We start from the raw sequence: 13253 nt of genomic DNA, 5'->3' as shown, positions 1-13253 counted from the left end.
CTCACCGTCAGATGAACCGCCAGCATCTCCAAGCAGTTTATGTGGAGGGACTGCTGACTGCTGTTCCACCTGCCGTTCACTATTCTGCCCTCGTGAGTGCCCCCCCAACCGGACAGTGACGCATCTGTAGTCACTACACGTCTGGCATAAACTATGCCCATAGGAACCCCCTGTGTGAGAAAACCCATGCGCTTCCACTGACACAGGGCTATCAACGCTGCTCGAGTGACTTCTACTCTCCGGCGCATATGATACAGCGGGTTCAGCCCTAGCGAAGCCACCCAGCGTTGAAACCCCCTCATGAATAGACGTCCCAACGGGATTACGTCTAAAGCTGAGGCCATCATGCCCAGTAGTCTGAGACACACACGGAATGGGATCATACTGTCCCTCCGAAATGTATCCAAGCATGTTTTGAGCTTTACAACTCTCTCCGTAGACAGGCTTGCCCTGAAAGACACTGAGTCCAGTGACAGGCCCAGGTATGATATGCGCTGGGTCGGCGTCAATACGCTCTTTTCCCTGTTTATCTGAAACCCTAGTTGTACAAGGTGCTCTATGAGCTGCATTGTGTGTGTTCTTGCCTCTTTCTCGGACTGTGCTGCGATAAGCCAGTCGTCTATATAAGTAGCGAGACGGATGCCCTGCTCTCTTAGAGGGGCAATCGCTGCCTCCGTACATTTCACGAATACTCGTGGACTGAGGGAGAGACCGAATGGGAGAACCATGTACTCGTAGGCTACCCCCGCAAAAGCAAACCTGAGGTATTTCCTGTGCGGCGGGTATATGCTGATATGGAAATAAGCGTCCTTCAGGTCGATGGAAGTGAACCAATCTCCTGGGCGTACAAACTTCAGCAGAGCTGGATGAGTGAGCATCCTGAACTTGTACTGTCTTAAGTATCTGTTCAGAGCACGTAAATCCAAAATCGGGCGCAGGGTTTGGGACCCCTTTTTCGGCACTAGGAAGTACCGAGAATAGAACCCTGTCCGACTTTGTTCGGGTGGGACCACCCTTATAGCTCCTTTCCCCAGTAGTGAGGAGATTTCCTCCTGGAGGATGTGAGCTGATTCCCCAGTTGCCCTGGAGTGAACAATGCTTTTGAACTTTGGGGGCTGGTTGCAAAATTGCAGTCTGTACCCATGTCGTATTGTTCTTAGTACCCACTGAGATGAAACGCATGCAGTCCAACTGTCTAGCCGTAAGACACTCGCGCCCTCCAGTGGTCGCAGAGTGCGTCTGCACGTGCTTTGTACTGCGCATGCGCGAGCCGGTCGCGCTGTAACAGCGTTTAAGTGGCTCATTGCCTTTGAAGGCATGGAAACCTTCCAAGGCTTTTGTTTTAGGTTGTTTATGTTTTGCAACATTTTTTGCATTGCATTGCCTCTTAACACACTCAACTTTATTTTGTTTTGCAATGTTTTGTGTTTTATTTTGTTTTGCAACATGTGAAATACAGGAAACACAGAGACACCTTGCTTTATTGAACACAGCTCTGGAATGAGTGGTTGTGTGTTGAGTGAATGGGCTGGTAGCCAAATGGAACATAAGGGGGGGGTTAACCCATGCTCCACCTGAACATAGTGGGGCCTGGGGGTAAGAGCCGAAGAACGGGGGGGTGGCGGCTCTCCCCTGAAGCAAAGGACTCCTAGGCAGACTTCTTTTTCCTCCTTACCACCTGTGAGGATGGAGGGAGAGGCTGTACTGCCTGTGGCTGTCCCTGGGTCTTTTTGGGCCAGACAGTCTTACTTTCAGCGCCCCCACTTTGACTTGGCGGGCCAGGCTGTGGCTTAGGCCGTCTGGGGATGCGGAAGCTGGTGGCCGGGCGAGCAGAAGCCTGCATGAAAGAGGGCCGAGGTTGTGCTGAGGGGCCCTGCTGTGGCTTCCTGGGCAAGCACAGCTGAAGGGCTTCATCATCTCTCTTCTTTTCCTCACACCGCTTCTGCATTAATGTGAGAGCGGAGCCAAAGATGCCCTCTGGCACCACTGGTGCATCCAGGATGGCCTCTTTCTCCCTGTCAGAGAGGTTTGCCAGGTTAAGCCACCTGCCTCTTTCTTGGACCACCATGGTGGCCATGGCTTTCCCCGCTGATTGCACCGCACATCTCTGGAGACGGAGGGAGAGGTCAGTGACCACACAAATCTCTTCCCACTGAGACAGACCTGGCGTGGCTGACGTCTCGTCCTGAAGTTCAGCTTGGTAGGCTGTCAGCATGGAGATGGCATTCAGGGCTCTCACGGAAAGCGCCACTGCTTTATAAGCCCGTTCAGTCATGTTAGACTGAAAGCGGTCAGCTTTGGAGGGCAACGTAGGGTTGCTGGTTGCTGAGCGGCTGGGGTGCAGGTGCGCTGCCACTAGGGGCTCCATTGGAGGCATACGCAGAAGGCCTTCCTTCTCCATACCTTCCATGTCGAGGGCAGATCCCCCCTGAATAGGAGTTTTGCCAGTAAATGGCTTCTCCTTCCAGAAAGTAGCCAACTCCTCCACCAGTTCAGGAAATACGGGGAGTAGCTGTCTTGCAGCCCGTTTTGCCCGCGGCAGTCTCTTCCCTTCGTAGCGTGACTTTGCAGTCTCCGCGCTTACGGTCGGCCACGGGATGTCCAGCTTGTCAGCTGCGCGCTTAAGCACATCCTGCAGGTCCACACCTAGAAGGGGCGACGGTGGCGTCCCATCTGGGTCATTAGTGGCCTGCATGGCACCGGGATATTTTGCCATCTGGGCGGGGTTGAGAAACGGAGAGTCCTCGAATTCAATGTCCTCATCCGAGACGAGAAATTCGGAACCGCCATCCTCATAGTCCTCCTCTGCCTCTTCCTCGTCCTCCTCTGCGTCTAGCAGGGTGGGCAGGGGGTCGAGGGAATCGAGTTGGTCACCCCAGCTAAGAGCCACGGGGGTGGACGATTCAACGGGCATGGTGGCCTGCTGTAAAGTCGGCGTAATGGTAGCGCCGGACACAAGGGGGTCCTCGCCTGAAAAACTGGCTTGGCGTGCCAGCCTACGGCGGAGGCTTTTAACGGTAAACCGCGCGCAGTGCTCGCACGAGCCCGGGTCATTCAACGCTGCCTGGGCATGCCGCAGCCCGAGACAAACGGAGCAGACCTGGTGGGTGTCTCTGCTAGATATTTTATTCCCGCAGGGACACGTCCGCGCTGGTTCTCCGTCCCCAATAGGCACCGCCTGCATTGCTGCAGCCATTTAGCTGGTGTGCTAAATTGTGCTTAGACTGTGCTGTTGGAAACAATTGGCGTGGTGACCAAATAGTACCGCAAGCACGGGAGCTAACGACTAGCCGAGAGTCGCAACTAACGTGGTGGTTAGTTAGCAGGGGCCGTTAGCTATGTAGCCGTTGTTTGGAGACAAACCGACTAGAATAATCCGAGCTATGGTGAAGACACGAATCAATAATTTTTCTCTTCCTTAACGACACTAAGCGCCCGTCGACGGAGGTATTAACTCCGTCTGCGGACAGTGAAGCTTAGGTGTCGCGAGGGGAGAGAGAATGAAGGCTTCTGGAGTGAAGCGAGAAGAAGGTTTTGAATGAGGTTATGATGTCGTGCTCCGTATTATATATTGAGGGCGGCGCATGAGCATCACAGCTGTCAGCCAGCCCAGGGGCTGGCGTAGTGTAATAGAGCTTCTGAGGTATACGCGAAGGGGGCGTATCCCATAGTGAGACACCGAAACGAATGCTTGAAAGAGAACCCCTAGCTATCTACGCAAAATGTGAACATGCGGCCGCCATTTCCCTGCCTTTACTGTCCAAATCCACCTGAAATATTTCGACTAGACCAGGCTGGTGTTACTTATCCATTTTCCTTTCCACCATAAATGTCGTTTAGGAGGCAAATCTTATCCGCAATTTTCTAAGTCAGACATTTCATTCCACCTTACATGTGTCCGTTTACGAGTCCTAATGGCGTTATCCGACAGCGTCTTGAATTCTCTGTTCCTTAAGAGCCGACGCCAGCGCTATAGCTTTTGAAATTTTTGGAGCAACTGTTATTCCACTTTATCAATTTAAATCACACAAACCTATTGTATTATTCAACCAACAATTTTCGTATTCAAGCATTTGGTTCCACATTAAATGGGTCGGTTTAAGAGTCTTATTTGCTTTGTTCTCTAACTTCTTATTGAATACTAATTTCCACCTTAAACAGCTATGCGAAGCTAAAGCTAGCGCCAGGATTTATAAAGCAAATTCGTTTTGAAACACTTCTCATTTCTTCTTTTATCCATTTAACACCCTACCAAGTGTACATTGTCACTAAAACATCTACCTACTAGAAAAACGCTTATGTGATGAAGCTCGATTTCTCCGTTACTCCTTAAATAGGTGAATATGCAAGTCTTTTCAGTTTAAATTAAAGCAGGATTTAAGGTGGAACGAAACATCCTGAGGAATAAGGAGCTTATTCAGAGCGGACGCCATGACCAGCAAAGTGCTGGTAAACTAAAGTGTGGCTGTGGTATTACGCACTCTGAAAAAGTTTATAGACCTTTTACTGCGATAGGTGCCAAACGTTGTCTAAAAGAGCTCACTGTAAATTGCATATAACTTCAGTGTTCTGCGATAGTTCTCATTGTCAACACTTAGGAAGCTCCTCCGCCTTCATTGCTTTATGCTGTCAGTCGTTAGACCACGCCCCTCTCCGCTCATGTCCCGCCTCCCAGAGAAGAGAAAAGGATCAGAAGTCTAAAACTGAAAAATACGACGGAGTTTTAGGGCCACGGTGTGTATGTGTTGCCCTGTGTGGACTGGCAACCCCCTCCAGGGGGTATTCCTGCCTTGCGCCAATGAGTCTGGGAAGGCTCCAGGTCAGTGGCGGATGCTGGTCTTTCAAGGAGGGGAAGCTCAATTTCGGCCTACACCATAAAATGTGTCGGTTTATTTATACGTAAATTCTACCCTCCGTTCCTTTTCAAGAAAATGATCTGTGACCCTGTCGTATCAACAAGGCGTCTTTTCCAGGGACTTGACTAGTGTCCTCTCAATGGCCAGCAGAGCTAGGCTGCTTAAACGGCCTTGGCCCATGTTAAGTGTGTCCGCCTGTGAGTGCTTTGTGACGGTGGAGGGGCTCAGCAGCACCCGCTGGACAGAAACTGCGATAGAAGTCAGAAAGAGTGATAGAAGTCAGTCTCCAAACACAAGCAGCTACAAAAAACCCACCAGAAATAGAAGCTCGATTTGTCACTAGTCGTTTTTAACAAAGAAAATGCCGCTAAGAAGATTAAGAAAGTCCGATTCAACTCAGAACAGAATGAAAATGTAATGCTCCCACGGATCTTTACACCAGAGGATCGCTGATTCGCTCATTTCGCTGTCAATCAAAAAGGGATTCAGCCTCAGACAGTTCATCCAATCATCATGCAGAAGCTGAGCGTCCGGGCCAGCCGAGTCCAGCCCACTGCCCCATAGACCCCCAGAGACGCTGAGCGTCCGATGGGCGGGACAAAGCCCAGCATTTATCCAATCACTCGTCTCGTTTTGCTGCACTTATTGAACTCTGTGGACGACCGTGAAGCTGCGGGAAAGCCACATCTTTACCAGTGATAAGAAGCTGATTCTGAACAAAAGTTGAGCGCGCTGTAGTGCATATTTATTCACTGACATGTACACACAACAGTATATATTTGATCACTTATTTTTTGAAATTTTAGGGGAAGCTGAGCTTTCCTTGCAGTCTTAGAGCAATCGCCTCTGCTCCAGACACACCATGACCCTGAACTGGATAAGCGGTTACAGATAATGAATGAATGAAACTTGAAAATGAATTATTTATTCAAAAAAATAATTGAATCAAAATCATTCTACACTTATTTTAATTTTGAATACATTGTTGTATTTTTCAAAGTTCAATCTCAAGATTTGAACTTTCCGTTTCAGATTTTATTTCAAATGAACAAAACTTTTGACCCTAATATAGCTCCATATTTGTAGACCTGGCCTCACAGTGGACTGTAAAATGACTCGACAGAGGGCGGGATCATAGGAGCTCCTCACTGGACTGCGCGCTTCTCAAGGAGAATATCCTGCTTTAGCAATGCTGTGAGAGGCAGCAGTGTTTTAGATTTAACTGTTTCCTTAATCTATGATCACACACCCTGGACATTTAATGACCAATGACAATGGCACTCCAGAAACTGCACTACGTAAATTTTGAAGGAGGGTAGGAAACTACAACCCTTCCTTCTTGTCCCCACTGGTTTCAGTACAGTTGTGTACAAATTATTTACACTATGGTCCCAGGAGCAAATAAATAAACAAATAAATCCTAGTGTTACCTAGTGTTCCTATAAGAGAAAAATCAAACTCCACTATTTCTTCTGATTATAAAAGTTTAGACAACTACACTATGGGTCAGAAAGATGTGGACATCTCAAGAGGCTGTTACTGAGCTAAGAAAGTGGCCAGAAAATAAAGAAACAAACAATTGGGCTCCTCAGAAAACTGTATGAATGTAGTATTTCGCTGAATCACTAGCAGACAGCTGTAATAAGGGTAAAGGTTATATCCGATATTATAATCATATATTATGTTATATATATATATCAGTTATATATATATAATTTATGATTATGATTTAAATCTCATTGTATATAGTGTATATATGTATATAATGTATATAGTGACAATAAAAAAGGCATTCAATTATGTATTTGTCTAGGCTTCTGTGCGATATGTCCTAGCGTGTTCCTCAGAATATTTTCTCTTAAAAATGTACAAACGCCCACATACACAGATACACGTGCACAAAGACACACACACACACACACACACACACACACACACACACACACACACACACACACACACACATATATATATATATATATATATATATATATATATATGAAAGTCAGCAGAAAGAGGATACTGATTTGTTTGTTAAAAAGCAGCAAGACTCAGAATGTAATGATGACATCACACCCCCCACTACCCCACCCCCAAATGTGAATGGTGACCATGGTGACAGTAATCACAAAGGTAACTGGATGGCATACACAGATTGTACAAGAGAGTCCTTTATCTGCCTATAGTGATTTAAAGAGCCAAGCTGTTTATATAGTCATCATCTTCAAAATGAACACACTGACACCATTCACTTATTCACAACTCATAGACAAACAATTGCCCACCCTTCAAACAAGAGTCACCAGTCCATTTTCCTGCCATCGTCATGGTTTTTGCTCCAGCTCTAATGAACTGTATGAAATCACGCTCAAATTGTACAGCATCCTCATAGGCTTATTCCCCGTGCCTCCCTCCATCCTCACTGATTGTGGCCTGTTACATAAGCATTGCCACTTGACCTTTGAAAGGGTATAATTACTGCCATCCTATGCTCACTGAAAACAGCTGTCATGTCATAGGCCACTTTTGCCTATTGTTTTATGCTTGCTTTCATACAAATGCCTAGGAGCACAAGTTCTGTCAGTATCACAGTATCTCTTCATACTGTCCTATGAAGATCTCAACAGGTTAGAAAAAAAGGTTCGTGCTTTGCGGAACAATAAAGAAGATACTGGACTCATTTTATATCAAAACAATGTTATACACACAGTTCTGATCCAAATTTGTTCAGAACTATGACAAAACCCTTTAGAAAAAAAAATAAATATATATATATATATATATATATATATATATATATATAACAAGAAAAACACACTACTTTAAATTATTAGATTTTTCAGATTCACAGAGAGACCATAAAAAGCAGAACAGAAAAGTGTTAAGTAACTTGCGATTTCAAAGATGTATTTGCACAGGCAACAAAATTGCTTTCTTTTATGATTCCATGCAGGAAACACACATCATAGCTGCTTTCAGCTGCCAGCTTAAAAACACATTTGTTCCCACATTTGGTCAACAGCTAGCAATTAGTAATGAGATTAAAAAAGACAGGTTGCTTTAAACCTACACACACCCACACACATGACTATTAGTCTTACCGATGGTGAAGCTGAACCCATCAATGTTGAATGTGGCACTCCGGCACTTTTTGAATCCTTGTTTTTTGAAGCTTGGTTGTGTCATCTTGCTCGAGTCCCTGTACTAGACTGTGAACTACTCTGCCTGCTGTTGTCAGTGTGTGTGAAGCTGGAGAGTAAGAGGGGTTTGCTGGTAGGAAACTGTCCTCTGGAGATGTAGCGTGCGTGGGCAGTGAGTGCTGAAGTCTTACTCCCTAGGTGCAAAGTAGCACGTGGTGGAGCTCAAAGCAGGTGTGTGTGTGTGTGTGTGCATGAATGATTAGTGTAGTGTGAAGGTTTAACGCATTCTGCTGGAACTCTCCTGTCCCCAATAAAATCTTCCTCTACCAAACTCTGCACATTTCTGACTGCATCCCTGGCTCACACGTGTCCAAGTGAACAGAGAGGAACTGCTCTTCTTCTCCTTCTCTCCCTCCTTTGCTCTTGTCTTCCTCCCTTACTGTGACACTCCCCACTGCACAGCTCTCACTTCACTGATTAGCAAAGCGCTCTCGCTCTCTCTCTCTCTCTCTCTCTCTCTCTCTCTCTCTCTCTTCACCCATTTCTTTCACGCATCTCCTCCATATTACTCTCTCACACACTCTTCCTTCTCTCTCCCCCTCTCTCATTAACCTACTCAATACTTAAGTGCTAATCATAGATGTGTATAAGTTATTCTGACCTTATGGTACTCTGTTCACTGAAAGCAGCCTGCTGTGCTGTTTATTTAGAAATGTCTATACTATTCTGCAGTTACTGTGAGGGAGTTGTTTATAACATGCAGAAAAGTATCTGTTTTTATAACACAATATCATTTCACCAAAATATTTACTCATGTACACTTTGATGAATGTAATGGATGTTGGAGGGATCAAATTGACCAAAAAAAAAAAAAACCTAAGCATTATAAAATGGCATGAGAGAATGTTACACAACATTAGCAAATGTAATTTCATATTTCTTTCATGGAATAAACAGTAAATCACTAAATTTGCTTGATTCGGAAGTATATATCATTTTCAAAAAAGCTAAATATACAAATGTATTAGCTAAAAAATGGTATATAAAATATATTTATTATTATAATTCATTATTATTATCCATTCATTCTCTGTAACCACTTCTCGAGTTCAGGGTTGCAGTGGATCCAGAGCCTACCTGGAATCAACCCGGAGGAAACCCACACGGACACGGGGAGAAAACACCAACTCCTCACAGACAGTCACCCGGAGCGGGAATCGAACCCACAACCTCCAGGCCCCTGGAGCTGTGTGACTGCGACACTACCTGCTTATTATTATTATTATTATTATTATTATTATTATTATTATTATTATTATTATTATTATTTGTATATTTTATTCATGTTGACATGCATTTGAATCAAAGGCCACCATTTCCACAGGCCAGAACTAATTTATACGTATGGCTGGTCTGGCTATGAAAATAAGGAGCAGAGAACAACACAGATGGTGTCTGCACAGGACACCTTTTCTCCACTATACCTTCACAAAAGATTTAGATGTTTTCTGCTATATTCATGTGTAAAATGTCTGATACATCACTTTTAATTGTGTGAAGAAACATTGTGATGCAGCATTAAGTGTTTTAAGTAGTACTATATACATTACGTTACCTACATTTCTCATTACTTATGTACCTACATTCTATATGTTGCTGTTATGTAGCTGTATATTTTTTCAAATGTTTATAATTGATAAGCACACCATGTTTACTTTCTTTGAAAGTATATGGTTGCATCATTTAAGCCAAATCTCAGCTCCAAAATAGTACACCAGAGGTAAAAAAAAAATAACATTCAACCTTTAATACAAAGGAACAACATTTTATGCAAAGTTGTTTTGAAACATTTCTATTGTTCTCTACATAAAATTTGACATTCTAATATAATGACTTCTATAACAAAATCTGATATATGCAGTTTTGCTCAATCAGGAAAGAGGGAGTGTACCCACTATTGTGCTGGAGAGAGAGGATGAACAAGTAAATTCCTGGATAATTTTGAACAACTTTTTAACATTTTGTGTCTGGCTCATCTTACAGAAACAGTCAGCAAAGAGCTGAATGCTATTAGGACAGTTTAGGAAGTGTGAGATTTAAAAAAAGAAATCTTTTTGTTCCTGTTCAAACCATTGTACACTGTACATTTAGTTAGATTGGCTTATATTCTATGATAAATATAAGTTATTGCTAGCTTTCTGTTCACATCTCGTTACCATGGACAACAGGTGTACCAAATGTGTATTTCTTCAAATGTGGAGGAGTGAAGCACATCCATTCTGCCTCAAGGCCACTGAGAGCCACTGGCAGGAGAAACTATTGTGATGGAACATGTCACTTAGTAACCACCTAAACACCTTCTTCCTTCATTTTCACCTATATCGCTGAAAGCTGTGAGGGGTTGGGAGGGGAGGGTACGAAGAAGGATAAGGGGGTTAAATGGGGAATCTGAAACTTATTGCTCTCATATGTTTTCTTAATGATGTCAAATGGAGTTCAGTATGAGGCACTCACTAGAGCAGCTGCTTTAAAGAGGAACTGGTTCACACACACTTTCTTAGGGGAGAGGTGTAAGAGCTGAGGGTCATATGACTTCATTTGCAACAGGTGACTGAGGGTGACATTTAAAATGTTACATATTTAAACCCCTAACCCCACTAGAATATTTTTACCAATAAAACATTAAAAACATGCATACTGTGCATGTAAATTATTTCCTGATAAATTATTGAATGTTGTAATTAATTATAATGAAATCATTAACATAAAAATATTTGTAACCACTGTAACTTTAGGAGGATTTTATTTTAAAACTGTGACAATGTTACAAATTCACTGATACATATTAATAGCAATCTATATGGAAAAATATATCATGATAATTTTTTTCCATATCAGCCAGGTCTAAGTCAAAAGACAAATTGTATGAACTATTGTCAACCTTGCCAGATGTACAGTTAAAGGCTAAAGTTCTCCCTAATATTTCATTTAGATTTAATAGTTATTTTATATTTTATACCTCTCAGAAATACCTGGTCTGTCTGTGGTAGCAGATAAACAGATAATTAGATTGCTTAGCCTGTAATGGTTAACCTAGATAACACCTCTAGAATGATATGTTATGATCCACTGAAGCTTTTTTTTACCATCCTTCCTATGATAATGCATATCACACCAAACTGTTTTATCACAGCTATGGCCTAAGGTTTAGAGAAGAGGGCTTAGGACTGAGATGTCATTGGTTCGATTCCTATGACTGGCAGGAAAATTGGGGGCGGTGGGAGTGAAGAAACAATCTTCCTTCCTCAATCCACGGCTGAGGTGCCCTTGAGCAAGTGTGTGTGTGTGTTCACTGAAGACACATTTTGTTGTACATTGTACAATGAAAAATAATTACACATTTCATTTCAAATGTCTTAAATTATAGTGTTCCATTTTCATTGATGAATGTGAAAAGAATCTATTAGAACCTTAGTATTGAGAATATACAAAGATATAATTATATTAATAAGATTTTAACATAGACTTTAGACACTTTAACATAGAAATGTGATGGATATTTAATGCATTTACAAAGCTTTCTGCTGAGTCCAGACTTAAAAAATCATAACCCATGCCATTTTCAACTCAAAATATTTCAGTTCTGCCGGTAACCACCATTTGTTTTAACCACCATTTGTTTCCCAAGAGCTATGATCTCATGAAAACATATGGTTGCACCTGACACATCATGATTATGTATTAGCAGATGCTTTGAAAATGTGCTGCCGGCTTAGAAGAGATACCACAAGATCAATCTCTCTCTGTTGCAATTTATCCCAGACTAGTGTTTTATTTACATACTTGCTCTATATATAGAGTTTAAAACATCTGTGACTTACCACCTGTGAAATTTCCTTCTCAGATCTGCAAAAGAAAGTGTATGAGGGAGAAGGAAACTGTTCAGTGGAGACAATTATATATATATATATATATATATATATATATATATATATATATATATATATATATAAAGGTTCAAAGTGATTATTGGTCATTAAGTACTTCTGTAGCTGACTGGCTACACATTTTTCATTCAAGAATTTTAGCTAGGAAGGGAAGGTTAGAGATTGGATAAGTGGTTACAGATAGTGAATGAATGAATTAATGAATGGTAACTGCAGCAATCTTGTAGTGTGAGGGAACTGAATTTGGGGTTTTTATTAGTTGTCAGTTACGATCATCAAATTAAAAGAAAAAAACACTTGCAATATATCAGTCTGTGTGTAATGAATGAGTATAATATACAAGTTGAATTGAATGACTTAAATAAACAAAGTTTTTCATGAAATTCTAATTTTATGACCAGCACCTTTCAGGCCTATGATAATTTACAAACAAGGACCAATATATTTCATGCTCATTTGGACATTTGAAACTTTTAACACATTTGTGAAAACAGATTACATGTCAGATTTCTTATTTTTTCTATAGGCAGACTTAAGAATATAAGGCTCACAATTAAATCACATAACCCACAGTCCCCATTTCTGGCCTAAGATGAAGTACACACAATAAGCAATGCATTTTCTGTTTATTTAGACATGTGAACCTTTTAACAAATTTGTGAAAGGATATTAGATGTCAGACTATTTTGGACTAGGAAAGATGGGTGTCACAATTAAATCACATGACCCACCCATCGTTTACAATCTGTGGTGAAGTACACATGAGCAATACATGTACGTACATGTACAATCTCGTGCTTCACCCCATCTACCAATATTTGTAGCCTGCACACTTTCCTCGAAAAACATGCACAAAGCTAACTATTTTATTACTACAGCTACTCATTACTAAAAGCTTTCCACATATCACCTGACCCAAGGCCTGCTCTTCCGCAGTGTACTTGGCCAGTCACATCCCTTAGTTCTGAAGAGTTCCTGGCAACCTGCATGGCCACTTTGGGATTCCACTTCCTTCCTGTTTTTGCACAAACCTTGGCACATTTAAATTTCTCAAGTAAACTTGTGAGTAGGGCGGCACAGTGGTGCAGCTGATAGTGCCGCAGTCACACAGCTCCAGGGACCTGGAAGTTGTGGGTTCGAGTCCCGTGTCCGCGTGGTGTGTTCTTCCCGTGTCTGCGTAGGTTTCCTCCGGGTGCTCCGGTTTCCTCTCACAGTCCAAAAACACAGTTGGTAGGTGGATTGCCGATTCAAAAGTGTCCGTGAGTGTGTGAGTGGAGCGCCCCCTCCAGGGTGTATTCCCGCCTTGTGCC

At 42.6% G+C, this 13253-nt stretch overlaps 1 protein-coding gene across 1 annotated transcript in view; it reads right to left on the bottom strand.

Moving 5' to 3' along the window:
* pde1ca (phosphodiesterase 1C, calmodulin-dependent a) overlaps positions 1-4604 on the bottom strand; it is a 99067-nt gene extending 94463 nt beyond the window's left edge. Inside the window, exon 1 of the mRNA XM_066682729.1 lies at positions 4501-4604. Coding sequence (XP_066538826.1) covers positions 4501-4555 — 55 coding nt within the window. The 5' untranslated portion in view covers positions 4556-4604. The remainder of the gene's footprint in view (positions 1-4500) is intronic.
* Between the last annotated feature and the right edge of the window lie 8649 nt (positions 4605-13253).

Source organism: Hoplias malabaricus, chromosome 10, assembly GCF_029633855.1.
Source record: "Hoplias malabaricus isolate fHopMal1 chromosome 10, fHopMal1.hap1, whole genome shotgun sequence".
Lineage (NCBI taxonomy): Eukaryota > Metazoa > Chordata > Actinopteri > Characiformes > Erythrinidae > Hoplias > Hoplias malabaricus.
Note: the sequence above shows the minus strand (reverse complement) of the source record. Positions and strands in the feature narration are given on the sequence as shown.